This window comes from Hemicordylus capensis, chromosome 2, assembly GCF_027244095.1.
Source record: "Hemicordylus capensis ecotype Gifberg chromosome 2, rHemCap1.1.pri, whole genome shotgun sequence".
Taxonomy (NCBI): domain Eukaryota; kingdom Metazoa; phylum Chordata; class Lepidosauria; order Squamata; family Cordylidae; genus Hemicordylus; species Hemicordylus capensis.
The window spans coordinates 3,449,607-3,463,619 of NC_069658.1; the positions used below are offsets into that span (position 1 = coordinate 3,449,607).

At 47.7% G+C, this 14,013-nt stretch overlaps 1 protein-coding gene across 4 annotated transcripts in view; it reads right to left on the reverse strand.

Moving 5' to 3' along the window:
* Positions 1–14,013, reverse strand: part of DNAI1 (dynein axonemal intermediate chain 1) — a 191,000-nt gene that overhangs the window by 142,073 nt on the left and 34,914 nt on the right. For all 4 annotated transcript variants that reach the window (XM_053296607.1, XM_053296608.1, XM_053296606.1 and 1 more), the window contains exons 6-9: positions 11,175–11,296; positions 10,143–10,268; positions 8,322–8,381; positions 2,716–2,850 (exon numbers count right to left, since the gene is read on the reverse strand). In XM_053296607.1, coding sequence (XP_053152582.1) covers positions 2,716–2,850; positions 8,322–8,381; positions 10,143–10,268; positions 11,175–11,296 — 443 coding nt within the window. The remainder of the gene's footprint in view (positions 1–2,715; positions 2,851–8,321; positions 8,382–10,142; positions 10,269–11,174; positions 11,297–14,013) is intronic.

Genomic DNA, 14,013 nt, shown 5'->3' on the forward strand with positions numbered 1-14,013 from the left:
ATTGGTGATCAACAAAGGGAGTGTGACTCTGCTGATCCTTTTGGAACACATTACAGTAGTCAAGCATGGAGACTACCAGCATATGTACCACTGTTTCAGGGTCATTTACCTCCAGGAATGGACACAGCTGATGTATCAGCCAAAGCTGATAAAATACACTCCTGGCCACTGCCTCAACCTGAGAAACCAGGGAGAGTTTTGGATCCGGGAGCACTCCTAAGCTAAATACCTGATCTTTCAGGCGTAGTGTAACCCAATCCAGAACAGACAGATCTAAATCATCTTTCAGATCCCAACACCTCACAATCAGTACCTCCATCTTATTTGAATTCAACTTCAGTTTGTTATCCCTCATCCTGCCCATTACCACCTTCAGGCAGGCGTTTAGGGAAGATATGCCATTTCCTGCTGAGGATGACATGGAGATTTAGATCTGGGTGTCATTAGCATATTGGTAATACCCTGCACCCAACCTCCTTATGATCTCTCCCAGTGGTTTCATGTAGATGTTAAAGAGCACTGGAGACAGTATGGGGCCTTGTGGAACTCCACACTTTAGTTCTCGCTTTGCAGAATAGCAGTCTCCAAGCAACACCATCTGGAATCTACCAGAGGTAGGAACGGAACCCCTGTAAAACAGTGCCACCCAATCCCAGCACCTAAGGTGGTTCAGAAGGATATCATGGCTTTCGATGGTATCGAAAGCTGCTGAGTGATCCAAAAGGATCAGCAGAGTGACACCTCATCTGTCAAAAGCCAGTTGGAGATTTTCTATCAGGCTGATCAAGGCAGTCTCAACCCCATAGCCCACACGAAAGCTGGTTTGGAATGGGTCTAGATAATCTGCATCATCCAAAACTGCTTGGAGCTGAGAGGCAACCACCCACTGAGTCACCTTGCCCAACCATGAAAGATTAGAAACAGGTCTGTAATTAGCTAACTCTGAGGGATCCAATTCAGGTTTTTTCAAACAGGGAGCTGGGTCTCACAATAAGTGAGACATGGTTTAGAAGGGTGAGCGGGGAGGGAGCCCTGGGCAGCTGGATCGGCCGCCCACACGATTGCCGGCTCTGTGATGGAGCCGGCAGGGGCTGGGGAGCTCGGGGGCCGCGTAGCCCCCAGAAGCTCTAGTATGCCCTGTGCGAGTGCACAGGGCATACTGGGGAGACCCCCGGAGCCGGGAGGCAGCTTTTCGCCTCCCCTCCGGGGGGTCTACTCATGAGTAACCGCAGCACGGAGTCGTGCCACAGCTACTCATGATCTTTAAAACCACTCGCTCCACAAACCTGGTTTTAGGAGAGGGGTACTTAGGCAGGTTACCCGCCTAGGAACCACCGGGCTTGCAGCCGAGCCCAGTGATTCACACGATGGGGAGAAATCGGGCTAGCGGATTTCGCCCCATCGTGTGACTAGCCTCAAGGTCTAACAATAGCCTCCTTAAGACAAGAAGGCATCCTGCCCTCCCCCCGAGAAACATTTATAATGTCTACCAGACCCTCTCTGATAATATTATTACCAGATCTTCCCATGTATTATTTATACATCTAATTTGCAAAGTGCTTTCTTGTGGTTGTCCCTGTGAGGTAGGTCAAAATATCATTTCCAGAACTGCAGCTGGGATATAGACAAAGAGCCCATTCGCTTTCCTGGTGAGTCAGAATAAAGTTCTTGAAAATAACTATCCTGAGCACTCCCCCTACCCCATCCTAATTTTTACTGGGGCCTGATGAACACAGATAAATAGAGTTGGGGCGGGGGTGGTCCCATGACTAATCTTTTTTTTAAAAATCATATTTATTCAATACTGTCCCAAACTTGCATCTCTAGGCAGTCATATAAACACCCAAATCACCAACATTAAAATCATTTAAAATCCAAAATTAAAAGTATTAAAACTATAAATCTAATTAAAAGCCTGGGTGAAAAAATATGTCTTCAATGCCATTTTAAAAGTTGCCAGAGATGGGGAGGTTCTTATTTCAACAGGGAGCCCATTCCAAAGCCCAGGGGCAGCAACAAAGAAGGCCCGTTCCTGAGTAGCCGCCAGACGAACTGGCGGCAACTGCAGACGAACCTTTCCAGAAAATCTCAACGGGCAATTGGGCTCATGGCAAAGAAGACGTTGTCTTAAAAACCCAGGGAAAAGCTGTTTAGGGCTTTATAGGTAATTGCCAGCACCTTGTATTATGCCCGGAAACCTATCAGATCTGTATTTGAGGATCTGTAGGTAGAAAAGGCTAAGAACCCGTCTGCACACAGATGCCATTTCGTTCACACAAAATAATGTATGAATTCTCACATCTGAAGTGTGGCACAAGTATTTCCTTTGCTGTGAGTAGAAAACTTGGAAAACTGATGTGTACAGGGTGCATTATCTCCTCACAGAAAAGATGCTGGGGATACATGGAGTCCCTGAGCTGACTGCAGAGGTAGGCCTGGAAGGAATCCAGGTAACTCTCAGCGGCAAGTCCAGCTTTTCAGCACTGAACCATAGTGGCTCTGCTTCTGCAGCAGCACCCATATGCCATTCCTTCTCTAGGGTAGTCCATTAATTCTCCAATTTTTCAAAAGGGGCAATGTTTGTGAGGGGAGGACATGTGTTACAAATTTGTACTGGGCCCAGAGAAACGATGCAGGTGCACTGAGGGAAGCTGGGTGTGGAATGGTAAAGGCACCAAAGACTATGACCCCCTGTGCCATGCATTGGAATAGCACCTGAGACTCCAGAGAAGTTAGTTTTCTTCCCCTCATCTTGTCTACTTTCTTTGCAACTGGGGCACTTCGCTTTTCTTTCTCCTTGGACTTTTCCAGTTTCTGGAGTTCCTCCACATAGGCATCATAAATTTCCCACTGGGAGAGACAAAGAGCAGAGTGTCAGAAGCGATATCACTGAAGCAGAGTAGGAAGTGAACTAACAGGTCCGCTAATGCAAGCCTCTACATAAACACAAGGAAAGTATTGTTCTGAAAGCATCTCTAGCAGCAGTGCCCAATTAGGATTGCTATATTCTGGCTTTCGAAATCTGAGTATCTAATTTGTATATTATGTAAATTGGCTTGAGAATAATTTTTGAGCAGAAGAGTGACTGCACGTTTTGCTCCCTAACTCCGCTTCTACAAGGGCAGGAGCTTAGCTTTTTAAAAAAAATGAAATCTGAAATCTGGGAGAATCTGGGTGGACTAAGCAAGCTGGGTGAGATGCTTTAAAAAAGGGTGAATTTTTTTAAGCATCTGGGTGAAACCCGGAATTTCGGAGGACATGGTGACTCTATGCCCAACCAACTTCCCTTCAAAAACTGCCAAGGAAAGAGATCAGAAAGCACAGAAGTTGGAGGGGAATGTTACGCAAGAGGTCACATGCCAGTATGGATGGCAGCACTGTGGAGGGGACACCTGAGCACACTGGGAGCCAAAGCTCAAGTTACCACAGAAATTTATTTATTTATTAAAACATTTTAATACCGCCTAAAACATCCGTCTCTGGCCAGTTTAAAACAGGATAAAAACAAAGTAAAACATTCGTTAAAACAAAAATGGGGAGGAGTGGAACACACACATTACAACAATTTAAAAATTTTTAAAATAATATTTTAAAACAGCATTAAAACCATTAAAACAACATTAATTAAAAGCCTGGGTGAAGAGATGTGTTTTTAAAGACTTTTTAAAAGCTGTCAGAGATGGAGAGGCTCTTATTTCACAAGGGAGTGCATTCCAAAGCCTCAGGGCAGCAGCGGAGAAGGCCCGTCCCAGAGTGGCCACCAGACGAACCTGTGGCAGCTGCAGACGGACCTCTCCATCAGATCTCCGTGGGCGTTGGGGTTCATACCGAAGAAGGCATTCCCTTAAATACTCAGGGCCCAAACTGTTTAGGGCTTTATAGGTTATAACCAGCACCTTGTATTTTGCCCGGAAACATATCAGAAGCCAGTGTAGCTCCTTCAATACAGGAGTTATATGGTCTCTCCGAGATGACCCAGAGACTAGCCTGGCTGCCACATTCTGGACCAGCTGTAGTTTCCAGACAACGTAAAAGAGCAGCCCCACATAGAGCGCATTACAGTAATCTAGTCTGGAGGTTACCAGCAGATGTACCACTGTTTTGAGGTCGTTCACCTCAAGAAACGGACGCAGCTGGCGTATCAGCTGAAGCTGATAGAAGGCACTTCTGGCCACCGCCTCAACCTGGGACACAAGGGAGAGGCTCGGATTCAGAAGCACCCCTTGACTGCATACCTGTTCCTTCTGAGGAAGTGTGACCCCATCCAGAACAGGCAGATCAAAATCGTCTCCCAAGTTTCGACCCTGCACAATGAGTACCTCCGTCTTATCTGGATTCAGTCTCAGTTTGTTATCCCTCATCCAGCCCATCACCGACTCCAGGCAGGCATTTAGGGAGGTTATGCCCTCTCCCGATGATGCTGACATGGATAAATAGATTTGGGTGTCATCAGCATACTGATAGCACCCTGCACCAAATTTCCTGATAATCTCTCCCAGCGAATTCAAGTAGATATTAAACAACATTGGAGACAATATGAAGCCCTGGGGAACACCATACAAAAGTTCAGATTTTGAAGAACAGCAGTCTCCAATGGACACCATCTGGAACCTGCCCGAGAGGTATCAGCGGAACCTCTGCAGAGCAGTGCCTCCCACCCCCAACACCTTCAGTCGCTCCAGAAGGATACTATGGTCGATAGTATCGAAAGCCGGCAAGAGGTCCAGAAGGACCAACAGAGTCACACTTCCTCTGTCAATTGCCAATTGGAGATCATCCATCAGGCTGACCAAGGCAGTCTTCACCCCATAGCCAGCCCAAAAGCCAGTTTGAAACGGGTCAAGATAATCAGTTTCATCTAAGACTGTCTGGAGCTGGGAGGCCACCACCCTCTCAATTACCTTGCCCAGCCTCAGAAGTTTGGAGACAGGCCTGTAGTTGTTCAAGTCCGAGGGATCCAGGGTAGGCTTCTTCAGAAGCAGTCTAATAATTGCCTCCTTAAGACAAGGAGGCATCCTACCTTCCCTCAGAGATGCATTTATAATCTCTACCAGACCTTCTACAACAACCCCCCTGCCAGATAATATAAGCCATGTCGGACAAGGGTCAAGAGAACAGGTGGTAGGCCGCACCATTCCAATCAGCTTGTCCACATCCTCAGGAGTCACAAACTGGAACTGATCCAGCCTAATCACACAAGAGGAGTCGCTGGACACCTCCACATCAGACATTGAGTTAATTGTGGAGCCAGAGTCTAAGTCAGCCCGAATACAAGATATTTTTTCGACAAAGAATTCATTAAAGACATCACAGCGTGTAATTGATGGTTCCAGATTCTGATTTAAGGGAGGAGGGGCACTCACTAGCCCTTTCACAACCCTGAACAACTCCACTGGATGTGAACTTGCGGATGCAATACGGGCAGAAAAGAATCGCTTCTTTGCCGCACGTATCGCCTGAGCATAGGTCTTCAAATGAGCTCTATGTTGCAATCTGTCAGATTCAAGCCAAGTCTTTCTCCACCTGCGCTCCAGTCATCTACCTTGCTGCTTCAGCCCCCGCAGTTCTTCTGTATACCAAGGGGACAATTTTGAAGAAGGTCAGAGAGGACGCTTAGGAGCAATCATGTCTACTGCCCCAGTGAGTTTGCTGTTCCAATTCTCCACCAGGGCATCAACAGGATCACCAGCAGAGCCAACACTAAATCCCTCCAAGGCCACTTGAAATCCTATAGGATCCAATAACCTTCTCAGGCGGATCATCCTAATAGGTCCCTCGCCCCTGTGAAGGTGGGAAGTGATTGTGAGTCCGACCTTAACCAGATGGTGGTCCGTCCATGACAATGGGGAAATCACAGGATTCCCCACCCACGGAACACTACCCTGATCAGAGTGAAAGACCAAATGAAGCGTGTGACCAGCAATTTGCGTCGGCCCTAAGACCACTTGGGATAGGCCCATAGTCATCATGGCCGCTATGAACTCCCGAGCTGCCCCGGACAAATCGGTCCCAAAGTGAACATTGAAGTCCCCCAGCACCACAATCCTGGGGGACTCCAACACCAAGTCCAAGACCAGGTCCGTCAGCTCGTTTAGGGACTCTGTTGAGCAGCAGGGCGATCGGTACACCAACAGAAGTCCCAGTCTATCCCTGGTCCCCAGACTTAAGTACACACATTCAATATGGTCTGACATGCCAACAGGGCTGGAATTGGGTGGCGGACTGGGGCAGGCCCACAAAATGGACTCTGTCCAGAGGCAGAGTCGAGGAGTCTATCCAAGAAGGAGCTGGAGCCAGGATGCAGGCCAGCACCAAGCAGCAGGATAGGCAAGCAGGCAAGGGCACTGGCGGATGGGGAGGGGTGCAGTGAGGCAGAAGAGCAGGCAAGCTGGCAGGCAGAGACTGCCTGGGGCAAGGCAAGGGAGGGAGTTACTTGAGCAAGGCCAGAGCCCAGCTGTGTCCCAGACCAAAACCCAGGCTGGGCCTAGAAGCATTTAGAGCCAGGGCAGACCGGGGGGGGGGGCACACATGATCTCAGGGGATGGAGCCATGCCAGGACCCAGGAAGAGCAGGCTGCCCCTTCGTGCTGTAACCTCAGATCAGGAGGCTCCCAGTTCAAGTCCTAGCTGATTCTCATAAGGAGGCAGGGAAAGAAGAGGAAAAGAACCAGGGCAGAAGGAAGGAAGGAAGGAAGGAAGGAAGGAAGGAAGGAAGGAAGGAAGGAAGGAAGGACGTTTCACATTTATTTATTTATTATTTATTTATTTGATTTGATGGTCTAAAGAGAACTTCTCCAGTTAGAGAGAGATTTTTGCATTTATTTTAGCACATCCGGATCTCTGTTGAAGAGACAAGTTGGATGTAAAATATCACTTAATATTCATTTAATGTCACAGGATAAGAGAACATGGGGAAACATTGTTCTGCAGGCATCTGAAATCTCAGCTCTCACAAAATTAACTAGTTGCTCTTCATCACAAATGGCCTGAAGAGAACTTCTCCAGTTAGTGAGAGATTTGCATTTATTTTAGCACACCCAGATCTCTTCAGATACAAGTTGGATGTAAAATGAAGATGCATCCCCTCCTCCTCCTCGGGAGAGCTGCTGAATCCCAGATTTGTCTTGCATGTCCAGTACATTAGACAAATCAGCAGCAACTTGATCAATTGTCACAGGGACTACAAGGGGAAACAGAGACCATTCAACTTCTAGGCAACAATCACAAAAGAACACTTGGTTGATTGATTGATTGATTGATTGATTTAAACATATTTATACCGCCCAAGACCTATGTCTCTGGGCAGTTTACAACAGAATAAAAACAAAGTAAAACACTAGTTAAGACAAAAATGGGAGGGGAACACACACATTACAACAATTTAAAAAATTTAAAATAATATTTTAAAACAGCATTAAAACCATTAAAACAACATTAATTAAAAGCCTGGATGAAGAGATGTGTTTTTAAAGACTTTTTAAAAGCTGTCAGAGATTGGGAGGCTCTTATTTCAATAGGGAGCGCATTCCAAAGCCTTGGGGCAGCAGCGGAGAAGGCCCGTCCCTGAGTGGCCACCAGATGAGCTGGTGGCAAATGCAGACGGACCTCTCCTGATGATCTCCGTGGGCGTTGGGGTTCATACCGAAGAAGGCATTCCCTTAAATACTCAGGGCCCAAACTGTTTAGGGCTTTATAGGTTATAACCAGCACCTTGTATTTTGCCTGGAAACATATCGGCAGCCAGTGTAACTCCTTCAATACAGGAGTTATATGGATTTCCACCCCCCCACACACACACTTCAGCTATGAAGTGCACTTATCCAAAGAGTGCTATTGTTTCTAAGATGTAGGTTAAAGCGGTGAACCCTGGGGTGCATTGGGCAGATGCTGTAAATCTGCCTCATGCCAATGCCTCCCACAGATGTGTTTTCATTCACACCTGCTCTAGAGAGTGCCCTCCCCAGCACCACCACTGCTCCCCATTTCCCTCAGCAGGCTGTTGCTTGTTCTCCTAGTCAGAAAGACACTCGGGAACAAACACCTTCGTTTCAAGGGTACAGGAGAGCATGTGCCTCAGAGGCTAAGCAACTTGGCAATTTGCCCTTTGCGGATAAGGAAAGCCGACTGTGGATGTTTCAAAGCAAGCCTTCAGGAAATCCAAAGGTCCGATGTGAGCATGGCCTCCTGTACTGGCCCTGCTGCAATTCTCACAGGCCATGAGGAGATGAGCACAAGACCAAGGGGCTTGTAGGAGGGATCAGACGCACAAGCCACCTGGACATGCCCAACGTTAACACGTAAGACGAAAGGGGGAGCACGTACCTGGTTGGCAATGGCGGAGAAGGTCGCCCTCGGAGGGGGCTCCATCTGACAGGCCCTGTCCTGGAAGAAAGAATCACAGAGAGGGAGCAGTTAATCTTGATGCTGGCCTGGCCTTGCAAAAGAGCCTGTTCTTGTTTAGCTCTGTGAAACTTGCCAGTGGGGGCGGGGGGGGGAGAGCAGGAAGAGTGGGAGATCTTGTCTCAAAAGGGCTCTGGGGATGTTGCATCTGTGTAGGAGACTGGCATGGCTTTGTTGCTGGTGACAATGAGAGCTGACCTATTGCTGGGTCAGCTCTCACAGAACCCGCTTTGGAACTCAGGACAAGGAAAAGCAACTAGGAAGCGAGACACGGAGGAAACAGCTGGCTCTGCTTGAAATTATAGCCTGCTCACTTCAGAGGAACAGATTTTATTGCTTCTAAACCAAACCACTGTGTAACCTTCTAACCTAGGACTGGAAAGGCCTGTGTAAAAACTACCTTTAGGAGAGCTGGTCTTGTGGTCGCAAGCAGGAATTGCCCCCTTTGCTAAGCAGGGTCCACCCTGGCTGCATTTGAATGGGAGACTGTGAGTACTGTACCCTGATATTCTGTTTAGGGGATGGGGCTGCTCTGGGAAGAGCACCTGACTGCTTGCATGCAGAAGGTCCCAAGTTCCCTTCCCGGCAGCATCTCCAAGATTGGGATAAGAGAGACTCCTGCCTGCAACCTTGGAGAAGCCACTGCCAGACTGTGTAGACAATACTGAGCTAGATGGACCAAGGGTCTGACTCAGTATATGGCAGCTTCTGATGTTCCTATGTTACCTCTCTATTATGGGATTTTTAGCTGACGGGCTTTATGTTGATAACAGTTTTTTCCTAAACAAGTAGACATTCCTATTCCCAAAGAGTTCCGAAATCAAAATCCTCATGACCAACGCCATCCTGCCCCTCTTCTGCAGTCTCTGGAACTGCCACAATTACAGAGGAGCTGCTTGGTGGCCCACTGCAACAATCAGAAGGCCAGGGATATCCACGGTTAAACAAAACCCTGCTCAACAATTTGGAATATATCAACAGATCCCTCCTTCAAATACTCTTGCCACAGAGATTCCTTTTCCTCATTTCCTCATAGGACTGCCCTTTTGACCTCGCAGTAAGCATGCTAAATCAAACCTCCATGTTCAGAGACAGTGGGCCTCTGAACAACAACAGATAACCCTGTAGACAAGGAGGAGGAGGAGGAGAGAGGGCTTTCTCTCTTATGCTCCACAGGGGAGCCTTCTGGAGGCCACTGGCTGGCCCCTATTAGGAAGCTGGGATAAAGAGAGCCCAGCAAGACAAACAGTCTGTTCCCCCCGTTACGTCCTTGGTGGGGAAACCTCCTGCCTTACTCACACCTGCACTGCTCATAACCAGACAGGGTCGAAGAAGGTGCACCAGTGGCTGAATATCTTCAGACTCAAACCGTGTCAACACTCTCCAGTCCACAGACTCTTACGGCCTAACAAGCAGCTCAGTTCCAAATGGTTGAGGACAGACCTTGACATCTGGCGAGCCAATGCAAAGGGAAGGGGAGAGTTTGTGCACAGGGGCTGCCGAGAATAGTGAGTGTGACAAGTGGTCTCCCTCAAGCACCTGTTGCCAGTTCACCACCCGGACCCATCTTCAGGACACCGGAACTCTCACCCTGAACAAGTGCCACTCATGCTTCTCTCTGTGCTCCTCAGCCTCAAAGGCAAAACTGCACCCACACCCTTCCTTCCCACTAGTGTTTAGCAGTTCACAGTTGCTCTGCACACCAGAGGGACTTTGACCAGAGGGGCAGCAGGGGCAGCCTACCCTCGCAGGGTTGTTGTACGTCTGTGAGGCTCTCTCACTGAAGTTGAACTGGTTGGTGAGCTTCCGTTCCTGCACTAGCCGGGGACGAATTTCTTCATGCTCTTCTATTTCCTCTGGGGCTTTCACCTGAAGCAGGAAGGAATGGTTTAAGGACAGACAGAGAATGTTTCCTTTGCCATGGCTTTGGCACCAGCAATTTCAGAATTTTGCAAAAAAGAGCATTGACCAAGGGACTCATGAGGAGTCTGAAAGAGATGTGACTGGACGTTTCTCATTCTTACAAAAGCATCCAAGGAGGACTAGTTACATGTGGTTTGCTTCTGAAGGTTGAAAAACATTCCAGTAAAAAACTCAATGGCATTTTCTAATGTGAGCAGAATTTTACATTTTGTAAAATGAATGTCAGCATTTCAGTTCTCAAATCTGCAAAGCTTTTCCTCCTGAAGAAACTGCAGAGCTTTCACACTTGCAGTTCAAAATGTGTTGGAATTCTTTTATTTAATATACATTCTTATTTGCCCTCAGAGGCCTGGAACTATTCTGACCACCTAGACTGAGCCAGCTGTATTTTCCTCTGGGTTACCAAGTTGCAGCACCCCACAGATAAGTCGTGCCTCTAGTAAACATCATGTCCTGGCTAGTTTGCCAAGTCAGGTCTCTGCCAGCCGGCCCCCATGCTGCTCACCTGGCTGCCCAGACTAGCTTTGCTCACCTTGCAGCTCTGCGGTGCCACTGCCCATTCCCTTGCCAGACCCTGCAAATTCATGAGGGCGCGGACACCCTGCCTTGTTTGGCCTATGCAGCTGGGAGTTAGATGATCAACTTAATGGCCAGCTTCAGATGGGTTTCTGTCTCTCACATGGGACAAGAAAGAGAACAACATCCTGCAAAGCTCCTTCTTGAAGAACATGCAGCTTCTGAGGCTGGTATAAATGCAGAACACTTAACAAATGGGTGTCTTCCTCAAACCCACACAGAACTCAAGCACAAATAATTCAAACTAGAAGTCTGTATGTGGCTGTAAAGCATTACTGGTTGCTCAGCTGCTTCCCCTTCTTCCTCTTCTTCTTCTCCAATTTCTTCTTCTTCTTCTTCTTTGAGTTCTCGGTCCAGTTCATCAAAGTCTAGCACAATGGATGAAACAGGAACCACAACTAAGGGTAAAGAGAATCAAATGGGGTCGGGGTGAGAGAGGAAAAGGCAAGAAGTAAGGCTTCTTTTAACAGTTGTACAGGTTTCTATTGTCAAAAATGCAGAAGGCATTAAAACAGGACAAAATGCTTTCTGTCTGCAGACACACTAGCTATTCTACTAGATGGGAAATGAGCATTAAGACATTAGCTTTCAAGCCAGGAATATGTATGTATTGATTTATTCCTTGCCTTTCCATGACAAAACTGCTTGCGGCAGCTTACACCACTTACAAATAATCAATGCAAAAATATAAATCAACTAAAATCACAGTAAACAATAAATACTGAATAGTAGTGGTGTACATGAACCGGTTCAAAGGCCATTCAAAAGGCCTCCAAACCGGTTCACACAGGCACTGGCTTGGTGGTTTGTCACGGGCGGGGAGGGGGTACTCCCTTTAAGGGCGGGGGGGTGCACTTACCCCTCCCGCCGCTTTTCCCCCGCCGGCACTCCGGCTCCGGTTTTTCGGAAACTTCTTGGGGCGGCAGAGTACCTCCCTGCTGCTCCTTCCTCTGTTCCTTGCCAGAAGTAGTGACTGCGCGTGTGCCCGCCGTGGATGCGCCCGCCACACACATTGCGCGTGTCACGCATGCATGCATATGCGTCCATGCGACACGCACGGCGGGCACATGTGCAGTTTCTGCTTCTGGCCACTTCTGGCCAGGAACGGGGGAAAGGGTGGCAGGGAGGTACACTGCTGCCCCAAGAAGTTTCCTAAAAACAGAGCACCAGTGGGGGGAAAGCGGCGGGAGGGAAAAGTGTACCCTCTTCTACCCTTACAGGAAGACACCCCCTGGCCTTGAACTGCACACCACTACTGAATAGCAACAGAAGCAGCTACAGCATTAAGACAAAGTCAAACATTCCATGTAAAAGGCAGGCCAGAAGCCTAAACAGAAATGTATTTAGACACTTTACACCTACATGTCTTTAGATAGCAGTAAAAGACTGTCAAAGAGGGGGCAAGATGGACCTCTTGAAGCAAGAAGTTCTATTCTGGGCACCACCACTGAGAAGGCCCTTTACACATTGTGAAGGCTGGATTGCACCTGCTAGATGTGTACATTGTATAGTGTCTTAGTGTTGTGCACCTGTCAACATATCAAGCCACTTGGAGATTTAATTGCTTCCCATTCTTGGGGAGGGAGCAGAATTCTAGCAACTCATGAAAAAAACCAGACAAGGCATCTCCAAGAGGCAAAAACAGGGATGGTGATTTACCAAGGATAGATCCCAGAAAACAGATGCAGTTGCGAAAAAGACGTTCTCTTAAATACCCAGGGCCCAAGCCATTTAGAGCTTTATAGGTTATAACCAGCACCTTGTATTTTGCCCGGAAACTTATCAGCAGCTAGTGTAGCTCTTTCAATATGGGAGTAACATGGTCTCTCCGAGATGACCCAGAGACCAACCTGGCTGCCACATTCTGAACCAACTGTAGTTTCCAGACTACATACGAGGGCAGCCCCACATCGAGCGCATTGCAGTAATCAAGTCTGGCGATTACCAGCATATATACCAGTGTCTGAGGTTGTTTATCTCACGAAATAGACACAGCTGGAGTATCAGTTAAAGCTGATAGAAGGCACCTCTGGCCACTGCCTCAACCTGGGACACCAGGGAGAGGCTTGGGTCCAGAAGCACCCCCAAACTGTGTACCTGTTCCTTCTGGGGAAGTGTGACCCCATCCAGAACAGGCAGATCAAACTCATCTCCTGAGTTTCGGCCCCACACAATAAGTACTTTTGTCTTATATGGATTCAAACTCAGTTTGTTATCCCTAATCCAGCCCATCACCACGTCAGGCAGGCATTTAGGGAGGTTATGCCCTCTCTCGATGATGTTGACACGGAGAAATATATTTGGGTGTCATCAGCATACTGATAGCACCCTGCACCAAATCTCCTGATGATCTCTCCCTTTCAGGGAAAACATACTGCAGCTGCTGCATTCCCCGCTGCATCTTCCACAGTTGGTATTCTGCATAATCCTCTGGATATACATTAGTTGGATTATGTCCAAATCAGCAAGAGTGTGTGAGTTCTTTATGCTGTATAAGCCCCTGCGAAGTTGTACATTATTATTTATTTATTGAATTTTTATACCGTCCTTCCAGAATGACATTGAACTGGAGTTTTCCATGTCAGTGGTGCATAACCTGCAGTAATGGCTGTAGGCACCGATCGTGACAACAACAGGACCGGTCTCAACACCACAGGGACTCCTCCTGGATAGCGCAAGGAAGACATTTTATTTGGTAACAACATCATGAATGACATCGTAGCCGTTTTCGATGTTGATGTCAATGTTGTCATCGATGTCATAGTCGAGACTGGAGCATGCTTCGGGGTTGAAGGGATGTCCATTCTATCGACCTCAACAGCATAAACATCAAGGTCGATGGTCCCCCAGTCGTTGATGAAGATGAACTGACACTCTGCAGTCCAGTTTGTGAAGGCTTGCCGCTTTTCGACGTTGATTTCCTCCGGTGTTTCTTGGGTGGCAGAGAATGCCTTTCCTCATCTGAGGAGTGTCTCCGCTTCTTTTCTATTTGCTGATGCCCTGGGTTTGAGATCGCATGCGGCTGCTTGAACTGCAGTTCAGTAGTGGATTTAGACTGTGTCGTTGCAGATCCCAACTGCTCAGTAGTTTTCGGGCACAGCGCTGTATTAGTTCC